Genomic DNA, 24,600 nt, shown 5'->3' with positions numbered 1-24,600 from the left:
TTTAATTTATCCTATAATCATGTAAAATTAAAATAATTAAAATTACAAGTATTTTAGTGAAACTTGACGAAAACTATATTTACCAAAATCATAATTTGACATTATATTTCGATTGTACCTTATAATGGGTGCTTATTTTATCTTTAGTTGTTTTGATCCCTTAGGCGATGTGGTGGTGCACACCATACGGCGTAAACTCCTGCTTGTTTAGCCAAGATTTTATCTTTAAGAATTGTTGAGCCAAGATTCTAAAACAAGTACTTGCTTGTTTAGCAAATGCGGGGATGAAATTATCTAGAACTTGTGTTGGTATTTGGAGAAATGGTGAGGAAAAAAGAAAAAGCAAGACATCATGCTACGCAGCAGCTTGTAGATTTAACAATAGAATTTGTGTAAAGAGCAGTGCTTAAATTATCTAGAGATTGTGTTACTAATTAACTAAAACGATGGATGTCAAAGTTTATTGCGCACCTTTTTTCAGTTATACATGTTTATGGTGACTGTAAATTAGCTGATCTCAAGATTATTTGTCATAACAAACACTGGACCATGTTGCTTGTTTTTTATATTTTGGTTTAATTATGAATTTATGACAATAGTTCATCAATTATTATCTGATTTTCTCATTAAGGAAATTCCTCTAAAAGGTTCATGGGTCAAATAACCCAAAATAAAACCATTATCGAAAAAAGGGCTTTGTCTTTTCTCTCTACAAAATTAGAGAAGTCGAACCCTTTTGTATTAAGAAACCATTATCCTCATCTCCACCCATGCAAAAGAAACAGTACAATGATCTTTGTCCATGCAAAAGAAACAGTACAATGATCTTTGTTCGCACAAAAGGGGCTTGTTTCCTTTAATTTCTAGAAGAAGAAAAAAGAATAATGTTTGCCTGCTAAATTTCATTATAGCTCCATAAAAGCTAAACCCAGTCTAAACAAAAGCTTTTGAAACTGATTCTCCAGGAACATTTGTAGTTTATATTTGATTCCACTATCTAAACAGAAACACAAGAATGTACAGATCACAAACACCAGCAAAGATTTCATTTACAGGCTACTTCAGCCAGTTAGTATAGATCCTATCCTATCAGCACTTTTAACGAACAAACTTATCATCACTACCATTCGCATCTCGCTCGAGCTGTACAAAAATTGCATATCATCTCCTACATGCATTTGGGTCTCTCAAATATATCACAGATGATAATCGTTAGCAGTCAGGAACTGGATATGCAGCAGCCATTGTTGACTCCAGCAGCCTGTGGTGTTCTACTTTTGTTCTACTTATCAATGAAGAGGTGGAATGATTATCACACAGCTTGCTTGTAGAATCTTGGTTCCCAGATCTTTTCAAATTTTCTGTAGAATTTCATGATCAGAGGATTTCAATTGTCTAATAAGTGACATGAAGATATTAAGTAAAACAAAAATTGCAGGCCACTTAAGACTGTAGTTTCAAGAGCACATGAATATATTTTGCAGCTGAATATAAAAATTAGTGACTCTCAAAAAAGGAGCAGCTATGACGTAGGTATTCTGAGAATAGATCTACTTATTTATCAAGAGAATGCTCACCGAACTGAAGTTACTGAACAGCCACTCCATATAATTTTTTGTTACATAGCACAAAATGAAAAAAAAAATTACTACTATGAAAAACAGATGTAGAGAAAAGTTCTTGTAGCAATACTGAAAGGGGTTGGCCCACAGTTCCCACGGCTATAGGGTTACTTCTTGGGCCCAACCATCCATCCATAATTGAGTTTATTTCAGGTCGCCCTAATTTTGTGTGCACATTTCAGCAAACACATGAGAAAACTTTGGATTGATTTAGTACGTGCATTTCCAACTTTATTGGGTCTAGAAAACAAGTTTCCTACTGTAACACTGAGAAAAGTATGACTTATTTATTACTTTGGACTGATTGAATAAAAGTAAGCCTGCCTCCTCTAGATAGAAATTTTGTTCTCTTTCTGTGCAACTAGATCCTAGAAATTAACCAAGTGGAAGACCAAAACATTTCATAGGCTAACTACCCACCACAACCCAAATGAGACACCAATTCCTCCAAATATTTTGATTGGTTTGTAAACAAAGCATAGGTTTTAAAATAATAGAAATTAACCTAGTGGAAGACCAAAACATTTCATAGGCTAACTACCCACCACAACCCAAACGAGACACCAATTTCTCCAAATATTTTGATTGGTACAAACAAAACATAGGTTTTAAAACAATAGAATTCAATTAAAGGAAATGTCCATCTGCATACCGATTCTTTCTCTTATTAGAGTAGCATATTCAGTTCCACCACTTTTTTGTGCAAATGATGATATATCAAGATACATTTGGCTTGATGGTCGTACTCCAGCATCCACCATCCATTGCAATACCTGCACAGAAATTATTTTTTCAATTCTGAGATTAGGGAATCTATACACATAGCATGAGATATTGTAACATGAAAACTTGCAACACAATGTTGAATAGCCATAAATGTCTTGACTCCCAATAGAAGCAAACAAAGATTAAATCATGCATGCAATCAAAATGCATTGGTGATTTTGGTAAGAAGCTCAAACCTTTGGTCAACTGTTCAACATGTATAGATTCAATTGGTAAACTCCTGTATTCATTACTTGCGTATTGGTCTCCATAAGCAAAATTTTCAATACTTGGCTGATGCCAACATGAGCTCATATTGAAAACGAGCCTCAAAGTACAACAAGCACAAATTATGTGACAGAACCATCAATTAAGAACATGGTACTGCCTCAGCATGATTCAAATATACTTGGATTTTTTACCACCATGCCATATGTGCAACCAAGAAATAGCAGGATGCAAAGTTATACTGCATTTACTTAACAAAAACAAATGCAGAAATGGATGTTTGACTTATAGATTACCTCAACGTATTTTCTCCAATTTCCAACAGACAAAAGATTCTTCAACAAAATTGAATAAGTATCGAAATTGATATCACCACTGGATGCCACTATCTTGTAGAACAACTGTATGGTGTATGTGGGAGAGAGAGAGAGAGAGAGAGAGAGAGAGAGAGAGAGAGAGTTAAAAATGACTGCAATAAAAGAAAATCAACCCATTATAATCAAAAATTTCATATTAGGAGTTGCATATTATTTAGGTTGCCATGACTTCTGTTAAAAAATGAAAAAATGAAAGCAAACCACTGCTTACATAGGTTTGCAATGTAGTGTGCTTTTTAACATTTAACCATCAAATATTGGAGAAATTTCTAGGTACCTTCATCATAGTCTCAATCTTTCCACTTCTTCCGAGAATATGCAGAAGCTGATTAATAAGTCCGATTGAAACTCTAGGGAATGAGGGCTCGATCAACTTAACCAATTCAATTGTTGTTCTCCAATCTTGTAATCTTCATTCAAAGTTCAATAATCAGTTACTTAATTAACACACACACAAAAAAAAAAAAAAAAAAAAACTTATGACAAAAGCATAGAAAGTATAATGCATCATCGAAGCAAAGTTAACTAATTGGAAACAGAAACTAAGCAAAAATCTTGCAAGGATAACAAGGAACTACAGAGCATAAAACTGAAGCAGTAAATAGCAGATCATCAGAGCCCAGAAAGACCATAATGTTTGTTGAGCAATAGTGATTCAAAATTATCAATCAAACCCCAGCTCATTCAATGCACTGTAGTAATAGAAGCAACCAAGCCATATATAAGAAATAAAGAAAGAAACAAAAGAAAATTTTATACAAAATATCATAATATATGTAAATTGATTGTAAAAGAAGAAGCACAATACGGATAAGAGGTTAATGTCTACATTTCCATTATACAGACACTATAAAACATATGCCACTACTGACAACCTACTCTAACAAAACCATCTTGAAATCCATGAACATCTGATGCTAACTCACTCACAAAGTCATAAATCCACAAAAATAAAACATGACTTTGTTATTATCACCTTTAAATCCTATCAGATATGCACTGAATGGTGCAACCTTGGCAAAAGAGCATTTCAGCAATATAGAAAATGTGCTCAGGGAAAGTCGTAAAATATAGTCTCCACCAAATGTTTTGATAAACATCAACTAAAATAGCCATCTTAACAGATAATAGGGCTGCCTATTATATAAAAAAGTCATTTTTTTTCCCCAAGAAGTATCATAGAAATGAATTAATAGATACATAAGCCTATAAAACTTCAGATGTTATGATGGGGAACCTTTTGTAATGTACAATTCCATGCTATGTAAGGTAATGTTGTATCAGGCACCAGAACGAGATTTCTTCTGAATTTGTTATGTTTTCATAATTTGGCGGGCTTGGGGAAACACACATGCCTTAGGATATTAATAGGATTATCCTTCCAGTTACACAATATACAATTAAACTTGCTTTAGAAAAAACGGAAAAGTGATATCTATATCAGATAAGAGCAAGTAATCATTGTAATGCAGGAGTCTGCCTACAACAAACAAATCAGTCCAGCAGAAAAATATAGACAAAGTCTTCAAGTTAAGAACAGATAAATCCATCAATAAGAAGAAAGAAAAGGGAAAGAACAATGAAACGTGTAGATGACTCCTTGTTGAAACAAAACAAAAGAAATGAAAAAGGAGTGCAACTTACAAGCTACAGGCCGATACCATTTCAAAGAAAATGGCATCATTGAAAGGAATTTCTTTTTCTCTCATAAATTCTGCCAGAATAAGAACCCTGGATGGGTGGCCTCCTTTGTTAAAAGCTCTCATCACAGCCGAACATGCAATAAAATCTGGTTGGATGCCATTTGTTTCCATTTCTTGAAAGAGCGCACAAGCCTTTTCCCAATTCTCTGATATGGAAAGATCCAGAAATGACTTAGTTCCAAAGGTACTTCATCATACCAGTGTCTAAGATTATCAGTAATTTAACATACAATCTTACCTGCAGCACTATATGCATGTAACATTGCAGTATATGTAATAACATCAGGAGGACAACCAGCCATCTTCATCAAGGTGAATATAGATTCTGCTTCCGTAGGTTGGCCCTGAGTTATTGCAATGAAGAAAAGATTAAAACAATAAATGATGTTTTGCATAAGTAGCCAATAATCTTTTAAGGGGCAACTCCTGCAAAACGTAAGTTGGCCTTTAGTTACTGTAATGAAGAAAGACATACAAATTAATAAATGGTGCTTTGCACAAGTAAACAATAATCTAATAAGGGGCAACTCTTGCCAAAAAAACTTGCCTTCTTGCTGTAGGCGCTGATCACAGATGAGTATACTTCTTTGGACAAAGGAATTTTCAAATCCACCACCTCATCATAAAAAGTTAGTGCTTCACTATATTTTGACATCTTACAACAACCACTTATCAACACAGTGTAAGTAACAGAATCTGGTCTAACTTTCTTCTTTCTCATAGATTGATACAAGTTTATAGCTTTCTCATGTTCTCCCAAATTCATATAGCTTCCAATAGCTGAATTATATGCAATGGTGTTCAATTCAATGCCTCGCAGCTTGGCTGCTGAAAGTACAGCATCAACTTTCACCTTCTGGCCACATTGTCCACAAGCACTCAAAAGGGTGCATATTGAGACAATGTTTGGATGAATTCCATCTTGCTCCATCTCACGCAAGACTTCAACAGCTTCAGCTAATAAACCATTAGATCCATAGGCATTAATCAGCACATTATAGCTCACAAGATTTGGCTTCAACTTGCTTCTCTTCAGCATGTCAAACACTGCTCTGGCTTTTTCAGGATTCTGTGATCTTCCATAAGCATTTAGTAGGGATGTATAAGACACAACATCTGGCCGGAAACTACTTTTCTTTATCTCATTAAAAACTGACAGCGCCTCTTCGCTCATCCCATGAGAAGCGTATGCACCTAATAGTGCATTATATGAAACAATGTTAGGTTTTAGGCCTTCTGCAAGAATTGTATTAAATACAGCCTGACAACTTTCTATCTGCCCGCACATAGAATACAAATGAATGATGCTGGTGAATGTTACAATGTCAGGGCGACATTCTGCTTTCTTTTCTCTCATGGAATTGAAAATATCAATGGCCTTTCCATATTGTCCAAGCTTTACTAGGCAGTATACCACAATATTAAGGGTGGTTGTGTCTGGACGGATATTTGTTCCCTTCATAAGTTCAAAATAAGATAAAGCTTTTGAATATTGAGCCCCAGTTTTGTATGCAGATAAAACAATATTGTGAGTCACAAGATCAGGCCCAACTCCATTATCTGTCATTTTCTTGCAAACTTTCAAAGCTTCCCTCCAATTTCCACAAGATCCACAAGCATTGATCAAGTTGTTATATGTAGACCGACTAGGAGGTATCTGCACCCATAAGATAACGTCATGCAGATATCATGAAGATGTGATGTCAATTAACAAAGAGCTAAAGTACTATGCATTGGATCAGAGGAATAATACTGATTATGAATGTCAATGACTATGGTTTGACATGTAAAGTTAAGGTGTTCCAAAAGAAACATGGTTGTTACCTAAAAAGATAGAATGAAGGTTGAAGGACAAAACAGTTAAAAAAGTGCCATTCAGGAAGCTTATAAATGTCAACAAGTGGAGACATAACTCAATCAACACTCAAAATTCCATCAAAACTATAAGGCAGTTGAAAGCATATGTAACCCCAAACAACATTAAGATTTTAAATTGAATACAATACAATCCGCACTGCCTACAATGGGTATCATGCAAACCGTAAGTTACAGAAATAACACCCCCCTCCCAAAAAAAAAACAAAAGAAACAGAAAGTGTGATATTGCAAACATTTTCTCTCCATGGATCATTTGAGAAATCAAAGACAAAAGAAAGTTGCTCACATCAAATCAGACCCACTAAGACTGTTTAGGGAAGAAGAATACAAAAAATACACACAGCTGCACGTAGCATGTCGTCCATAATATTCAAGGCCCAGCGCCATTGACCTGCTCGACCATGTGCATTGATAAGAGCATTGTAGGACTCAGCATCAGGCTTGCACCTACCAAAAATTCATTGTGGCAAATATTTACTTGTAATTGTTAATAGAAACAACAAAGACAATAAAATTAACAAGTTCAAGTTCAAGGGTAAAAAATTGAAACACAAATTACAAATTAGAAAAAAGAAAGTACCTCCACTCTTGCATTTCGAAAAACAAGCCGCGAGCTTGATCGACAAGACAATGCCTGGCGTGCAATCTGATCATCATGTTATAGATATCAGTGCGAGCGCAGTAGTTCTTCTGGTTCTTCATCCACCGGAACACTTGCACACAGTGCTCCACCGAACCTCTCTCTGTCATTTCCTACCAAAAAAAAAACCATTTTACAAACACAAACCCAAACCCAAACCCAAATTAACATTAACAGTTGACAAAAACGAAAATGAAACCCTACTTTGATGAGAATGGGGAAGTTGTTCCTGGCGAAGCGTCCGACCCATCGGTTGAGCAAGCCCTCGATGTCGTCCCAGTGGCGGAGGTCGTAGACCCGGCTCACAACGTCGGAGACGGCCCAGTCCTTCTGGAAACGCTCGGTTTGGACCCTTAAACGGTGGCGTTTGGGGATGTCTTGCTTGCCGAGGCCGCGGACTCGGGTGGAGACGTGGTGAGTGCCCTGGTCGTAGTCGACGGAGACCTGCTTCTTCTTCTCTTGGAAGGCTGAGGAGGAGAACTCGTTGTTCGGGTTTTTGCAGAGAATTTGGGTCTTGGGTCGGGTCAGGTACTGGAGAGGTGCCTGGGATACGGTGGCCATTGGAGGGAGAGAGAGAGAGAGGGCGCGTGGTTTGGATAAAGGATATTTTTTGGAGGGAGCGGATGTTACATTTAAGCGTGATTTACAGCAATGCTCCTAAACTATCACTTGTGTCTCACTTTAATCCTCTCAATTTAAATTTGTCTCGTTTTTCTACCTAAACTTAATTTGTATGTCACTCTATTCCATATAACTTTTTCATCTCTCATGCTAACGTGACTTATAAATGAAAAAGTTTAGTGGGATAAATTTGTATATCTAACTTTTTTTTAAGTAAAATACCTTTCCAAAATTTGGTGTTCATAAGTCAAATTAGCAAGGGAGATGAAAAAGTTAATAAAATTGACAGATTGAAGCAAAGTGACAACACGCAAATTAAAATGTAGAGATTATAAAATTTCAAGTATAAAGTGAGATGCCTGATAATTTGAGGGCATTATTATAATCAACCCTATAACTAAGGTCTTTATGCTTTTTATCACAAAATAGTCTTAGCCCGATTATAACGTGGTCCTCCAACTTCAATATCGATTAATGTTATCCTTCCATTAGAAGAAGTAGAAGTTTCTGAACAAGTTGTTGGATTTGCTGAAAAAATTGCTGGAGAAGTTTCTGAAGAATCACCGGTTAGTTTAGGATATTTTACTTAGCAATGTTAGTTGGATTTCTTTCTAAAAGTTTTGGTTTGTAAATGAGTCAACCATGATGAATTATAAACATATATATTAGGTGCAAAATGTGACAACGATTAGAGTTGTAGGCAGTAGGCACATTCTCTGTATCCATGAATTGTAGTTGCAGATATCTTAAGAATCATGCACTAATTGTAACTGTGAGAGAGGCAACCTCTTAAGGATTTGAAACACTGATATTAGATACTGGGTTTTTGGTAATGCCAGCATTTGTTATGAACCTGCGGTATAAATAGAGGTTGTGTGGAGATGAAAAGAAAATTAAAGAACCACCAGCTGTTCGATTTAGGAACTTTAGCAGAGAAATAGTTGAGAAGGGGATGCACATCCAATTGAAACGTCATCCATATGAAGTTCTGCAGTACACCCAAATGTCGTCCATAATATTCAAGGCCCAGCGCCATTGACCTGCTTGACCATGTGCATTGATAAGAGCACCTGAGGACTCACCATCAGGCTTGCACCTACCAAAAATTCATCCTGGCAAATATTTCCTTGTAATTGTTCGGGTGTAGATGCTCTTAAACCATCACTTGTGTCTCACTTTAACCCTTTACATTCAAATTTCCCGCCTTTTTTTATTTTTTTTTTCAGCTAGGGAGAGAATCGAACTTAGATCATTATAGATAGGGAAAAATTTTCAAACAGGACACCTAGTTTGGGGTCAATCTTAGTTTAGGATACCAGTTTGGGTTTGTGCTAGTTTAGGACACATATTTAGGATTTGTATTAATGTAGGACAATCCGTCACTTCCGTCAAGAATTCCGTTAAAAATAGACATGTGCCATGCACATGACCTATTTTCAAGGGACAAAATGGACAATTCACCATAATATATTAAAATAATTAAAAATAAACAAGATTAAAACTAAAAATATATTAAAAAAGTTTAAAACTATAAACACAAAAAATACAGAAAAAAAAAAAAAGGATTAAAGAGGGAGATGCAGATCTCACCCCCCCCCCCCCGTTTTCACTCAGCCCCAACCACCTCCGGCGGTGGCTTTACTGCCGGCGACGACCCACCCTCTCTTCTCTCTCTCTCTCTCTCTCTCTCTCTCTCTCTCTCTCTCTCTCTCTTCTCTCTCTCTCTCTCTCTCTCTCTCTCTCTCTTATTCTCACTTCTCTCTCTCTCGGGCAGCACTCCCTGCACACACCCAGCTCCACCCAAGTCCAGCCCCTCCGGCCACTTTCCCCGACAACCCAAGATCATCGGCGAGCTGTTCTCGCCGGCGCCAACCCCCCCAGACCAGTCCCCCTTTGCCAGCCCGCCGCTCTCTCTCTCCTCTGTTCTCTCTCTCCTTCGCGCCCCCTGCAAGCGCACATGGCCCAGCCACCTGACGCCGACCACCTTCCCGGCCGTCTCCTCACTTCTCTCTCTCTCTCTCTCTCTCTCTCTCTCTCTCTCTCTCTCTCTCTCTCTCTCTCTCTCTCTCCTCTCCCTCTGTTCCATCTGCGCACCCCTTCTCCACCCAGCCCCAACTCGTGTTTGATTGTTTCTCAATCTCATTAATCAGATCTGTAATTTTAGATCAAGTAATTTGGGTTTTGTCTAAAGGCGTATGCTTTGATTCAGATCTGTAATAATATGAAGATGGTGAACTATTTAGTTTAAATTGATGGAAAGGGTTTTGGTAGATCTGAAATTGGGATGTATATGTGTATTGGGTTTTTGCAGACAACATCGAGGCGTTTGGCTGATAGGAAGGTGGAGAGGTTTGAGAAGAACATAATGAAGAGAGGTGCGGAGATGAAGAGAGAAAGAGAGAGAGGGGGGAGGGTGGGTCGTCGCCGGTGGGTAAGGCCACCGCTAGAGGTGGTTGGGGCGATGTGCAGAGAAATAGAGAGAGAAAAAGGAGGGTGCGATCTGCAGAGAAAAAGAGACAAAGAGAGGAATAGAGAAATGGAGGGAGAGAGAGAGTGAGATAGAGAGGGGGGATGGTGGGGTCACTGCCGGCAAGTATGGCCACCGGAGGTGAGTTGGGGCTGGGTGGAGAAGGGGTGCGCTGCCATCTTGTTCTTCTTTCTTTTTTGTTTTAGTTTTATTTTTAATTATTTTAATATATTATGGTGAATTGTCCATTTTGTCCCTTGAAAATAGGTCATGTGCATGGCACATGTCTATTTTTAACGGAATTCTTGACGGAGGTGACGGATTATCCCACATTAATACAAATCCTAAATATGTGTCCTAAACTAGCACAAACCCAAACTGGTGTCCTAAACTAAGATTGACCCCAAAGTACGTGTCCTGAATGAAAAATTTTCCCTTATAGATAATTCTACAGCTCTTTCATCTGAACTACCCAATAACTGTTAAATTTATCTCACTTTACCTCCTAAATTTATCATGATTCTTAGCTCAACTTCTTTTATGCAATTTATTTTCCCCACAATTGCCCTTATTCAATCTGCAAGACTGCAACTAAACAAAACCTTCATCTCTTTATCCGTAACATTAACACAATGATCCATATCCAGATGAATAGATAGAGAAAGGATTGTCCGGTTACAGTTTTTTGTAAGGGTAAATGAAATAAATTATATAAAATAAAGATATTATAAAATAAAAAACTTGGGTGAAGAATCAAGATACAAAATAAATGGATCCAAAAGCCCACACCTAATAAAAAACACAAGCAACCTTAAATTAAATACAAAGAATTTAAAAAAAAAAAAAAAAAAAAACCTATTCAACGATATAGTGAGGCTTAACTGTTTTAAGTTTGAGGTAGTGAGAATTTCAAATGTGGAGAATCTCTATAATGTTTATGAGAGGAATAGAAGAGATGACAAAATATTTGTACAAATGACATATATGCTCGACAACACATTGATGCATATAGTCAGTTCTATGTTCCGCCCCTGCATGAGAAAGAAGCTCATCGGCACGCATGCAGGGACAGAATGGTGCAATTATTGTCCCTCCACACATGCAGTTGCTATCCCATGTCCAAGAAAACTCAACTCATTATCTACTGTTTCCTCCCAACCTTCTTGTGTTTGTGCAATCTAGATGTACTTCCAGGTCTCTGCTGGCCCGCCGCTACATCCTTCTTGCTCATATTTGTCTTCTCCATCTTTCTCTTGTGACCACTTGTAGGCCCTTTATTGTAATTATCTTTGCTCGTCTTTCCACTTCTTTCTGGCCGGTCTTTAACTGATCTTACACCATCAGATTGTCTGCCTCTCATTGCCCTCTTTGGTCCATCTCCACTACCAGAAGACATACGGAGCTCATTGGAATTGTGGATCTTCACTCTTTTTCTCTTTCTATGCTCCATTGATCCACTTTTTTCAGGTTCAATACCCAATTCCTTGCGCTTTCTATCCTCCATCCTTTAAAAAGGGTCCAACAGTAATGAGCAGATGTAAGCTAAAGAGAGGCAATAAATTGGCAAATAAAACTGGTCAGTTGTGCAATGAGAACAGACCTGTTGGTTGAAGAATCTGCATTCGTCGTATTTATATCGGTGGTGGTGACTTCCTTGGAACTTCTCTTGTTGCTTTGGCGGCTCTGCAGTAAGATTCCATGGTAAAATCAATTTCTTATGTCACACATGGAAATTTGATTCATCACCTTAACTGAAATCAATCTGATATATGAGTCAACCATATATGACTCAACTAAATGATAATTTTTTGTTTACATTTTAACATTACCATGTGAAATTTAAGGGAAGAATAGGACAGGCAACAATAAAGACAAATATGGATTATGTAATATAAAGCCAGGACATGTTCCAGCAAGGGTACACCAAATTCAACCATCAATTCACCTTTCCGAAAGATTCAACATAAGGAAACTTAATAGGTCAAACAGATAAGATTACCTCCACAATACCCTTGACAAAACCCTTGTATTTATCTGGCGTAACTAACTGAACTGCAGCAGTCCCACACTTTCTTAACATAATCTCCATTATGACCGTGACCTGTAGATAACACGAACATGATCAAGCCATGAACTAAAAAGACTTGCAAATAAAAATAAGGAAATGGACTTGTATATTAAACATGTTACAAACATAAATATGAACATGCATTTGTATAGCCACTAAAAGCAGTATGCTAAATCTGTACGTGCCTTTTCTCTGAAATGATGTCTTGAGACAGGTGACCATGGAAGAACTGCATTGACAATATCCGGAAGAAGATTTCGCAGACATGTAGCGTGTATGCGAGATACTAGTACTTTCACAAAGCCCAAAACAGCCTGTTAATTGTGTAACAACTAGCTCATTAGAATTTCAGGCCGAAAAAAAAAAACTCATTTAGCATAAACAGAAATAGAAACAATCATCGCTATGAGAAGTAATAACACTCACTTTTATAACTTCCAGAGCTTTGCCTTGCAGCAAAGTTAAAAGAGAGGGAACAAGATCAGGCATTGAAAGACAAATATCTGTATCCTCATACACCAGCACTGATAGCACAGACACTGCTCCACTCTTTATGTGAGGTGATGCGCCGGAAAGATAGCCCATTATCTGAATATTGTAAAGTAGTCAGTTGATAAACATAAAGCAGAACAGACCCAAGTCATGCAACCAGAGCCTAATGTCATCAAAGTATATGCTCATAAGAAAGACAACATGTACCAGACCAATTTCCATGCACATATTACTTATATTATATATTTTTCCAGGCTGAAGTACAGTTAGTCAATAGTATTGATAGAACAGTTCATGCTTGTCTGTTGAGAAAATAGAAAGAGAATGATTAATCATAACAGAACTCAAAAATCCTAGAGTACCACCAAGTAGACAACACTCCAAACTTCAAATAACAAACCACCACAATGATTCTGGCTCATGGGGAAAAATTAATAGCCATTTACCGGAGAGGCTATTTGTAATCAGTAAGTTCCAAATTACCATCCCCCATTTGTTTATTATTTTTTTTTCCACTAGACACCAGCCAATCAAATGATTTCTTCCCCCTTCATCACTCCCATCCAGAGAAAGCCTCTCATCAACTTCAGTGTTAGCCTTCATTCTCTTGACCGTGTAAATTTGTAGTTGGGAACAAGACCTAAATCTGATTTTGGGAACACATTTGGAACGATAACTCATCTTTATCATTGTTTCTCTGTCTATATACGTTATTTTTGAATAGTGAGGGGTTCTTCCTCCCTAGTTTCCTTATCACATTCTCAACCTAATTTTTGAACTTAACTTTTAGAAGGAATCTAAATAATGGGAACTGATGGGAACTCACATAAAATTTCAGATTTTTTGACTCCATGTAATAATATCTTTTTGAATCCAATCTAATCCGGAAAAAAAAAATGTTGGACTATTTATGGCTCAAGGGTCTTTTCATGGAAGTATAAGTTGGAATCTAACTCCCCAATCTCCTTGTCATTTAGATTTCTTTGCAACCCAAAATCCAAATCAAAGGAAGAGAGGAGGAATTTACACACATTCTCACAATAGAAAAATTGAGGGTTTGAGACAACTTGTAGAGCTGAGGAAAAGAGTACAGAAAGTTCTACCCTAACAAGTACCAATTACCCCAACCCAACGCTCTTCCCAAAACTTCATATTTTCCTTCATACTGACAATAAGAACAAAAGAAAGGAGGCTTTGAGAAATATCTTTCCATGGGCATCAACTCAAGGTTCTAATCACAAAATTGAAATCCCAACCATTTTCATGGGACCCGTGTTTGCACTTAATGACAGCATACCAAAGCAAATCCCTCTGTAATGGAAACCTCCACAACCATTTCCCAAGCAAAGCCTCATTTTTATTTACCAACTTCTCCACCACTAAGCCACCTTTGTCCTTTGCCTAAGCCACTATTTCCCATCTAACCAAATGATCCTTCTACCCCTCTGCCTAAGCCACAAAGTTTCTCATCAGTCTCTCTAGCCAGCCACATTGTTGGAACTCTTGAACCGCAACAAATAACATGTGGGTAAACTACATAATACTGAATGGATTAATGTCAGCCAACCACCCCCTGACAAAATTCTTTCTTCCAGCCTTCTAACCTCCTAATGCAGGACAACCTAGGGATTTCTATATGCATAAACACTCACAAAACCAGATTAGCAAATCATGAAGGAAAATTGAATGAAACATATAATGAATGATGTAGGACGCAAGTATGAGAGCTGAGGTTAAAAGTAAATAACAAATCAGCAATGGAAATTAAAGAAATAACAGATATAACATGCAGCACCAGAAAAAAAAAAAAAAAAAGTCCAAGGCCAAAATTAAAATTCACCCGTAAGACTCCTTAGTTCCTTAGGGAAGTCTGCAGACCTTGAATAAGGTTCTTAAGTAGCCTTTAGAACAGAGACTATAATTCTTGCTGGAAATTTGGTTAAGCTTTAAAAGAACGCAGCAGTGGGTTTGTAATTTGTAGTTGAAGGCTTGGGTGAATAATGTTGGGGTAGAGAATAAGAAGGTAGAAGAATCTGGAATCACTCCAGTACAAGTTCTTGGAATCACACCAAGAAGTTCTCACGAATCACTCGAGAGATATTGATTAAAACAAACTCAAATTCACTTTCTTTTTCTGCTGACTTGCAGTAGTACAAAGAGGCCCTTTTATAGGGCTGGTGGTACAAAAGACCTAGAACAATCTATATTAAATGACTCTTATTAATGACCTTTAGGAATCCTAAAAGTCTCATTATTAAAAACAGAGAATAAAGTCTTAGAAAATCAAAAGACATGACCAAAACAAAGAACCTTCTTTAAAAGACTCTAGAAAAGTAGAAGACTCCAGAACAACCAATAATAATTAGACTCATCTAGAAGACTCTCATTTATTCCGATGCTTCCTCTCATAAGTCTTAATTGATTCTCCATCACCTCCCCTCCACCTTTCCCACCACCGGATCCCAAAAGGTAATTGCCTTCATATTACTCCAGAGTGGCAAACCCAAATACTTTCTAGGCTATTCCCACCTTGCATCCAAAAACTGAGGCCAATTCCTCCACTTCCTTCTTGGGTGTTTATCCCGGCAATCAAACACTTAGCTCTATTAATCTTCAAGCTCTACACAGCCCCAAAAGCTTCTAATGTCATTTGAAAGTTCCTCAAATTATGATCCTTTCCTTACTAAAGTCTTCTATCTAGACTGGTTGGTTGGAAAGGATAGAAGAGTTTTCAATACCAAGTTGTGATGGACTTTATTTGGGACAGATTCTGATTTTCAGCTTTTTTTTTTTTGTGTCCTTCATTGTCTAAGCATTTTAAGGATATTCTCTTTAGTATTATTCATCTTGATTGGTAGGAATTTTGAGATGATTGTATTTTTTCTTGCATCTCTCCAGTAGCCTATTTTGCTTAAACTTTTCTCCATCCTTTCTTTCTTTCATTTTTAAGTAAATGTTCTAGTTTATTATCAGAAAAAAACAAAACAAAACAAAGACAAAATGTTAAGACTTCAAAGTTGTTCATAATCTTCCCAATTTTTCTTTCCAACATTTAGCATTCCACCATCCCACATTTATGCATAACCAACAGATTGCTAGAGTACAAAACCAGCATCATCACTCACATGAGTAATGTGGAGCTACAGGTTGCCTTCACAAATGAGGCAACGTAAGCTAGATTACTCATCAAAATCTTCAAGTGGAGTGCAGCACTTACCATGTTAATTAGTTTCTGGTAAGGTCCATCTGAACTGGTGCATGTTGAGTCTCTCAGGCTAGAACTTATCTTGAGGAGCATATCATAAGCTGCTTTCCTAGCTTTTTCTTCCTTGGCCTACCCATCAAGAAACATACAAGTTAGTAACATATCCATGTCTTGTATCATGAAACTGACACCTGATGATTAGTCTCTGATACAAATCAAGGATGACAACTTGGACATGTCAAAGCCAATAGTAATGAATTATGCAAACATAATTATTAAAAGGCTCATATATAAAGCCAGACTCAAAAAGTTGATGAAAGAGCAAGCTAGGCCTACCCAAAGACGCTCAACAACATAACAAGAATGACAACACAGGGGTATGTTAAAACAAGAGCAAACAGTCACAATGCTCAAATAGTTCTTACATCTTTTAATGTGATTATGATCTCATTGAGAATGAGAAACGCCTTTGCATTCGCCACCTCTGAGTTTAGCTGCAAAAGAATATTTACAAAGATCAAACTAAAAAATCAAATGTATATGGCAGAAAAGAAAAGATGTTTACAGAGAATAATTATAAAATGCCAAAACAGTACGATTAACATGTCATATTGACTTGGTGGTAAAAAAAAAAAAAAAAAAAAGTCATATTGACTTATCAGAATAATAATCGGGACAAGGAATAGACATTTTTAAACTTTGGAGAAAAGGAAAAAATTGAATTGACTATTTATACATGCAAAATACATATATATATATATATATATTTAACAACCATAACAAGGACTAGAGAGAAAAATGAGTGAAGAAAGTGAAATACACACAGAAGCCACATATGCTAGTGTATAACATAAAGAACTTCTCTAAAACAGAGAAAAGGGCCGTCTACTACCATATCAGGAACAATTGCATAATTAGAATGTTTCTAAAAGATAAATATGAACCAAATTCTTAAGATGATTCTGACCTTCAAATTATGAATCATTAAAGTCTGGAAACTTGCAAAGCGACTCCGTAGAGAGAAGATATCGACAGGAGATTTCATACCAAGTAACAGATCAATCAATTCGGCAGATTGGGCAGAACAGAACCAAGAATGTTCATTATGTTCCTGCAGTATTTCATAACATAGAAGGGAGAGGAACTTAATCCATAAACATAGAAAGAAGCATTACTGATGAAATGATTAAAACTGTCCAGATGACAATACAAACCTCCAGAATTCTGCTCAAAACAAAGTATGCTTCACGATTTGAAACCTCATCATTGGTCTAAGCACAAAAGTTAATGTATCATTTTAGAAATACAACAATAATAGCAACCGTAAAAATGTATAAATAGAAAGCATTCCATGAAGCATTAGATGTTAACTTTATACCTTAAAAGTGTCTTTAATAAAGGTATAGATTAGGTCAATAAGATCCTCCTCGGCTCCTTCAACAAGAGAAGATGCTAGTTCCATTATCACACATCTGTATGAATACTAAAACGAATTTAGACCACATATTAACAAATAAAAGAAATAAATTACCAGGAAAGAAACAGTCATTGTAGCTCATTTAGACATCTTATCATTTTCATATATTCAAGTTATCTATAAGCACTGTCATAACACTCCTAACTCTAGCATCTTGGAAGTTGCTTTGGCAATTACGTGGCATCTAGTGGAAGTGATTTTCTAAGGAGAACTACTATTTGGAACTGGAGGGGGCCATTTGTACAGACTTTCAGAAGAAAGATAGCTTGATATTTCAGACCATGGCCTTTATCTAAAACAATTATGTTACAAGTTTAAACATCTTACAAGAAAAGATTATTATAAATAATTATCAAAACACAAGGGACCAATCAAAAAACAAAATGAAAGCAAAACAAGGGTATCGAGCTGTTTTACAAATGTAAAGTTCAATTTTAAATTTTAGGTACAAGGGTTCATACATATGTCCTGAAAATGAAACAATGAACACTCAATGTCTAATTATAGAATCATGATTCAACAGATTAAACTCACTTATATAGATTTTCTCCCCTTTTATATGTGGAAAAGAAGTATCTAGCTTACCCCTGAGCATCTTTCTCTCTTGTACTTTGATTGTGTTGTCCTTCATCAGCCAAAACATCAGTATGACTCTCCACCTTTTCAAATTCATCCTTATCATCTTTGAGCTGAAACTTCTCAAGCAATGATATAAAAATTTTTTTGGCAATGGAAGAATCAGTTACTGAAGCCAAACATCCTATGGCATCCTGGAAAAATGAAATAGATTATTTGAGTGAACATAATTCCGATTTTCTTATATTGACATCTGAATCCAACTCACATATCACACTGCCAATAAAATCGTACAGTTGATTAGAACATTAAAGAAAGACATTATCATCACCTGTAAAGGTGTGCATCAGTTGAAAACAAGTGTTTTTTAGTACAATTACAACCAAACCAACCTTAATTGGTTTTTAAATGCAAAGCAACCATTCCAAACCTATAATCCTCAAAATCGAGTACAACAAATCCATTCATCTTTTTTTATATAAAAAAACAAAGACTTTATTAAGAAAAGTCAATGGTATGCAAAGTAAATATCCAGTGGTGGACGAGAAGTCAACCAACTAAGTAAATGAAACTTACATTCTTTATAATACATACAACTTCATCCTATCCGTCCAGCTACACAACACTAACACAAAAAAAGTATTCCAAAAAAACCTATCAACAAACAAATGCCCAGGGGTCAGTGCTTCAAAAGCACAATGAGCTACCATGGGTCAGTGCTTCAAGAGCACAATGAGCTTTAACCATGGGCTTTAAGAAACCAATCAAAATTCAATCTTCCTATGTCAAACAAAAAAAATTCTACCTTCTCATCCTCAACCTTCAGAGCAAGCAAATAGAACTCACCTTTGAATGAAAACAGGAGAAACAAAATTCTACTTAATTATAGGAGGATTGATTCAATTTGCACGACTCTTCCTTGGAACCATTAACGAAGCCAAAATAATCAGGCCTTTATATTTTAAAACTGACTTTAACCGCATTTAATAAAATAATGGCTTGGTCTGTTTAATCTCTTGAGTCAGTTTTTTGAACACCACTATTTACTGGTATATATAGCAAACTAGCAAAGTGACACCCATCCCTTTTAAAAAGGCTAGGTCTTTCGACATTTAAAGGGAGATGTTTGGAGATGGGCAGGGTTTCTCCTAATAAGTAGCCTGCCAAATGAGAATTAAAATTTCTTTTGACTGTAACAAGGGTTTAAATTCTTTAAACAAATTACAATAAAAATAAAATATAAAAAAAAAGGAACAACTGAAACTTATCTTGATTTTTTCTTGTATCTTATTTTCAAAATATAAGTTTTTCTTTAAAAAAAAAAAAGTGAAAGTCATAACATTGGAAGCTTTCTTTTCTGCTATCAGTATATGGATGCATTTAAAACAAAACCACAGCTTGCATCAACATCCTTATAGCTTTAACTCTGCAACCAATAGCAGTTCAATAACCTAAAGCCGTTCGCAAAATTGACATGCTACACAACCCATACCCTTAACAGTAATAAGAACTCAACTCCTCCTTCAAGGAAAATAATATAGTAACAAAACTAATTTAATCCAGGTTTGTCAAGTTGTCCAAAACTGTACCAGAGTTGGATCTGATTCAACATACATACCACAAAAATCAGGAAAGTGAACCCAAACCTGGGGAATAACAGGCATAGTCGCTTCACCTAGAGTCGAGGGCATTAGTATCCCTCATAATGCAAATCAAACCAGCTTAAAACTAGTTGGTTTCAGGTCATGCCGATAACTGTCGGATAAAGTTAAACAAGGGATGAAAGGAAAACCTTTAAATATGGACGCTTCCCCGGGGGTGAATCAATAAATAAGTCTGTCAGGGATTGAAGCAACTCAGCAGAACATGATGCCAAAGCTTTAATGTTTTTCATTGCAGTTTTCTTTGAATAAGTGGGTACGTTTCCAAACTCTAGTACAGATTTGTTTACTGCATAAGAATCTGTCTCACCAGCACCATCTTTTTGGTCAAGTACACTTTTGTTCTGATTCACAAGAACCTACACAATGAAATATATCAAAAGAAAAACAATGGGAAATGCGCAATAATAGCAATTCAAGTGAATCAACTGGGTTCTAATATTATGGAGACACCACCTGCAAGGCAACTGCAACATTTTTATGCATTGAAGAGTCCTTAAGAAATGTTACTAAAACTTCAGCCAAACGTCCGAATTTTTGGTACATATCAGTTGGATGGCGACAAAAAGAAGGTAGCAGTCCCAACAGATCATGTGCATGAGCCTGTAGATCTTGACTGGTTATGGACTTTTTAACTGGAGAAGGAGGAGCAGAGGAAAATATAAAATCCAGAAAATGACAAGAAAATCAGAGGCAAGAAGAAGAATTGAGACAGGGAACTTTGTTCTTTACATGAAAAATCATACCCAAATAGGAAAAAGAAAAGTGCTCATCTCATAGAGAGGTAGTAACAAATATTAAATATATTTTTAAGAAAGTTTAAGACTGATAGTGAGACGTACAATGCTAGCCATTCTTGCACTGTTTGAGTGAACTCTCTAGACTTCTGGTTCTCACTGTGTTTATACGTTAAACTTTTCTATGTATTAAATTGTTCTGTTTCCTAACACCCAAAAAAACACAGACAAAAAAATACACACAGCAAAGCAAACCAATGAGATCAACCTACTAGTTATTATTGCCCTAGTCCTTATTTTATTATGCTATGTCTCTCTTTATTTTCTTGTGACTAGCATGTCACCTAATGAGCTCAAATGGCTAAGATTTTTTCTTATTAGAATGACTAAGATTTAAATAGAAACATTATGTAATGTATAGTTCAGATTCTAGAGTTGCTACAAACCTTATGTAAAAAGTCTTTCAAGAGTCTTTTTAGGCCTTTCTGATAAAAAATGGAAATATAAAAATACAAAATACAAAATACAAAAACCTTTCTAGAGTTGCTAAACTCTGTTGCAGCATCACAGCAACATATTCAGACAGATAACCCAAATGTTAATTTATACATTTGTATTCTGTTAATTTCTTCTTCATTTTTCATTTTTTTTTTTTTACTTTTCCCCAATTTCTATATGAAAAGAGAAAAAAAGTTTGAAGAAAATACCTTTAGTACTGGCCCGACGAAAGGATTTCGCAAGAGGCATAATATGCTCCATATAGTATTCCAGTGATGCTCCAACAACATAATTTTTCAAAATAGGTACCAACCAAATGTTTAAACAGGTGAAGTCACCAGCATTAAGAGATATCGGCACAAGTTTAAGTAGCCTCTCAGGTCCCATAGCAATTACTGCAGTTCCAATACAATTCTGAAGCTGCATGTGGACATCAACCATTTTTAATAAGTCACCATTATAAATAGAGATATATGCATATACATATATATATATAGAGAGAGAGAGAGAGAGAGAGAGAGAAACTATTTAATAAGATGCACAAATAAGGAAAACATGAACAAGCAATGAGATAATAAGTTATATATATGAGTTGTCATTTTGCACCCATGCCCCCTATCAATCTTGCTAATATTTAAAAAATAATAACTAAATAATTCGCACTTACATGGTCAGTGTTAGATTTTTCCCCACTAGCAAGTGTCATTAAGTCAGCAAGTTTGAGAAGAATACTTCCCATATAGATATAAGAGTTTCCTCCTATAACCAAAAATACAAAGTAATGATTAAAATTGGCATACCAATGAAAGAAACAATGTAAGATACAAATAGTGGAAGACAATTCTAACCACTTGGAGAGGGAAAAATTTTAGGATTTGATCAATTTTGGAAATGAAAATGACACAAACCACAATAGATGATAAAAAGAATTGATATTATACACCCAGATAGTGTGCAAGGTCATGAACTTAGCTGACAAAGCAGCAAAATTGCAAACAAACAAAAAATAATCAACAAATGCAACCTGTTTCTAACAATGAACTATTATAACTAACTGTAATATGAGCAAATTCTATGAAACTGGCATTCAACTTAAAAGGAAAAGTAATAATAATAATTTGGCTATAATTGTGTGAATCTCTTATCAAAACTAAGATCATGCGACTCATTAATATATTCATACCGAGTTTAAGGAACAAAGCAGATATAACGTCCAAAATATGCTCATTTGGAACTCCTCCACAAGTGCTAATGGCATCCTCAAAGATAGAACATATTGATTTTAATGCACTTGCTTTCATAGTCTCTCGTCCTTCATCTTCAAGAGGTTGGTTTTCATCAACCAACAAACTTCTTTGATCCACAAATTGGCTTATTAGCTCTTTCAAAATACTTGCAGCATGTGATTCAGTGCTAGGGTCGGAAGTAAGAAGACCTAGATTAGTAAAGGTGGCAACATGTATCAGAGAACCAAGCAGATCGACATTTCTATAACCTCATCACTAATAAAATTTAACAATAGAAACTATTGAAGTAAACCTGAAGAATAAATAGGAGATATGTTATATATCCAATACCTTAACTAACAAGCGCTATTATAATATATATGTGGTCAATTGCTGTTTAAGGTATGCCTTTCTTATACCCTTCAGGATAGGGAAGCACAAAAAATAATCAAAATACTTTTCACTAAAATGACATCAACCAACTAAACAATTAAGAATGCTTGAGAACTAGCAAACAGGTGAATGTCAACAAGCTTTAGAAAAATGCAATAGCTTCATATCGTAGCATTGAAAATGCCAGCAAATTTGTGGCAAAATCTTATGGACAGATATGACCAGCAACCATGTCAGATGTCTTAAGAAATATGATATTAAAAAGTAGAGTAGTGTCAATTTCTGAGTTTTTAGGAAGAACATAGTGTTATATTTCTGTAACATGATTTTGCCAATGACAAATGAAAATAAGATTGGGCAGAGCCACAGATATTGGCATTAACAATCTAGTACCTAAGTGTCTAGATATAGGAAATACAATAAGAACCATACCTGCCAGAGAGCTGCAAACTAGAGGAAGATTATTAATCCATGATGCTGATCCATTAGTACGAAGTATACCCAGAGAAGATTTTAACAAGGTTGCCACAGACATGACAGTGTCCAAGGGATTCTTACCCCCCAAAGACACATATGAAGCAAGAGAAGCTAAAGTCTCCTCTGCCTTAGAAACAATGGCATCAACTCTCGAGGTCTCAAAAAATGCTTCAATGATTTGGAGAACGTGCCTTGTGAGTGCTGAGAACCGTGGAGGCATAAGCTTATTTATTTCCGAAAGAAGTTTTGAACTGACTTTCGCTGACAGAAAGGGAATGGCAAGCTTCACTACATTTAGCATGTGAAGGACCTCTAGATTCTTCGGCGTCCCTAAAGTAGTTAATTCAAGTGCCAAAGGCATGTAACCTTTGAGCATAGACAGCACCAACTCGCTCACCTCCTTGATAACAGAGCGGGACTGGAGTGACTTAAGAACATTCACCAGACAATCTTGAGAACATTTTCGAACCTGCAACGAGCAAATGAGCTATATCAAATTTACCCCAAGAACAAAATTTGAGCATTGCAACGAGCAAATGAGCTATATCGAATACAACCCAATAACAAAATTTGACAAATTGACTGCATTTTATGTCCAAATTCTCATGAAAATTCCAATATTAAATAAAAAGGCTATAACCCACCTTGGGTCGCTTATCAATGGAAAACTTGAGCAAGGTCTCGAACCCCAATTTGATGGAACCCCAATCCTCCAAATCACAAAACCCTACCAAAAGCCCCAAGCACTTAACCACAGCTCTCACGCCGGACATGCTAAGCCCGTCCTCTCTCCCGAGAAGCCCCGTCAGCATCGAAACCGCCTCGCTTGCCTTGGCTGACGAGATGCTCTGTGGCGGCATCAGCGGGAGCACCATGGTCAAAAACGACATCAGTGCGGCTACGGCAGTGGGGTCCAAGGTCTGGGAAGCAGAGGACGACATGTCGTCAATGGCGGAGACGGTGGCTGCGAAGTAGGCGGGAGGAGTGAGGGGCATGGACTCGGTGGTGAGGATCGAGCGCATTGCGGCGGCGGTGGCGAGGAGGTGGCGGTGCTGCGGCGCCGAGGACTTGGCGTAGCGGTCCATGAGCTGTTGGCAGAGGTCTGCGCCATCGTTGAATGGCTCTACTACCTCTACGTCGTGGTGGTGGTCTTCGTCCATGGTGGTTTGGCTTGTAGGGTTTTGGGAGGGTTTGGGAGATGACGGAGGAGGGTTTTAGGGGTTGGGTTTTGGGTTGGGAAGGTGGGCTTGAACCCGACCCGTTTGGGTTTAAAATGGATTAAATTGGGTTCGGGCTACTGGCCTTTTGGACTTATTGATAAGGTTCGCCGCTTACCAAAATATATGGTTCGGGCTTTTGCATGTCATTTTATGGAGAAAATGAATTAATTGGGTTGGGGATTTTGGGCTTTGCATTTCATATAATGTGCTTATTGGTTTACGTTAATACTTTGCATTTCAAATTTGGTTGGTTTTTTACTTGGAAACTA

At 36.6% G+C, this 24,600-nt stretch overlaps 2 protein-coding genes across 2 annotated transcripts; both read right to left on the bottom strand.

Annotated features, from left to right (window-relative positions):
* Positions 1–876: 876 nt before the first annotated feature.
* Positions 877–7,801, bottom strand: EMB2654 (Tetratricopeptide repeat (TPR)-like superfamily protein). The gene is made up of 10 exons (XM_086249073.1): positions 7,418–7,801; positions 7,154–7,326; positions 6,915–7,020; positions 5,243–6,352; positions 4,934–5,039; positions 4,637–4,841; positions 3,270–3,402; positions 2,912–3,016; positions 2,275–2,395; positions 877–1,361 (listed from the first exon to the last, which is right to left on the bottom strand). The coding sequence occupies exons 1-10, from the start codon at positions 7,772–7,774 to the stop codon at positions 1,213–1,215; spliced, it is 2,565 nt and encodes an 854-aa protein (XP_086105199.1). The 5' UTR covers positions 7,775–7,801; the 3' UTR covers positions 877–1,212.
* A 3,266-nt stretch (positions 7,802–11,067) lies between these two features.
* Positions 11,068–24,277, bottom strand: LOC147282438 (ARM repeat superfamily protein). Its single transcript, XM_086247464.1, has 18 exons — positions 23,756–24,277; positions 23,067–23,580; positions 22,199–22,450; positions 21,683–21,774; positions 21,225–21,435; positions 20,237–20,415; positions 19,912–20,139; positions 18,129–18,313; positions 17,445–17,538; positions 17,281–17,337; positions 17,034–17,177; positions 16,492–16,560; positions 16,079–16,195; positions 12,796–12,957; positions 12,555–12,683; positions 12,301–12,402; positions 11,902–11,984; positions 11,068–11,806 (listed from the first exon to the last, which is right to left on the bottom strand). The coding sequence occupies exons 1-18, from the start codon at positions 24,269–24,271 to the stop codon at positions 11,443–11,445; spliced, it is 3,498 nt and encodes a 1,165-aa protein (XP_086103590.1). The 5' UTR covers positions 24,272–24,277; the 3' UTR covers positions 11,068–11,442.
* Positions 24,278–24,600: the final 323 nt, after the last annotated feature.

Source organism: Dryas octopetala, chromosome 6 (genome assembly GCF_963921425.1).
Source record: "Dryas octopetala chromosome 6, drDryOcto1.1, whole genome shotgun sequence".
In the NCBI taxonomy this organism is placed as follows: domain Eukaryota; kingdom Viridiplantae; phylum Streptophyta; class Magnoliopsida; order Rosales; family Rosaceae; genus Dryas; species Dryas octopetala.
The sequence above is the reverse complement of the archived record's forward strand: the minus strand, read 5'-3'. Positions and strand labels throughout refer to the sequence as shown.

Excerpts from the sequence above, each read along its gene's own strand:
- EMB2654 (XM_086249073.1), bottom strand. The coding sequence starts at position 7,774 with ATGGCCACCGTATCCCAGGCACCTCTCCAGTACCTGACCCGACCCAAG. Across the intron at positions 5,040-5,242 it reads TCAGCGCCTACAGCAAGAAG|GGCCAACCTACGGAAGCAGA; the intron begins GCAAGTTTTTTT and ends GCAATAACTCAG. Across the intron at positions 3,403-4,636 it reads ATGGTATCGGCCTGTAGCTT|ATTACAAGATTGGAGAACAA; the intron begins GTAAGTTGCACT and ends CTTTGAATGAAG.
- LOC147282438 (XM_086247464.1), bottom strand. The coding sequence starts at position 24,271 with ATGGACGAAGACCACCACCACGACGTAGAGGTAGTAGAGCCATTCAAC. Across the intron at positions 21,436-21,682 it reads AAAAATCTAACACTGACCAT|CTTCAGAATTGTATTGGAAC; the intron begins GTAAGTGCGAAT and ends GTCCACATGCAG. Across the intron at positions 11,985-12,300 it reads TTGTCAAGGGTATTGTGGAG|AGCCGCCAAAGCAACAAGAG; the intron begins GTAATCTTATCT and ends ATCTTACTGCAG.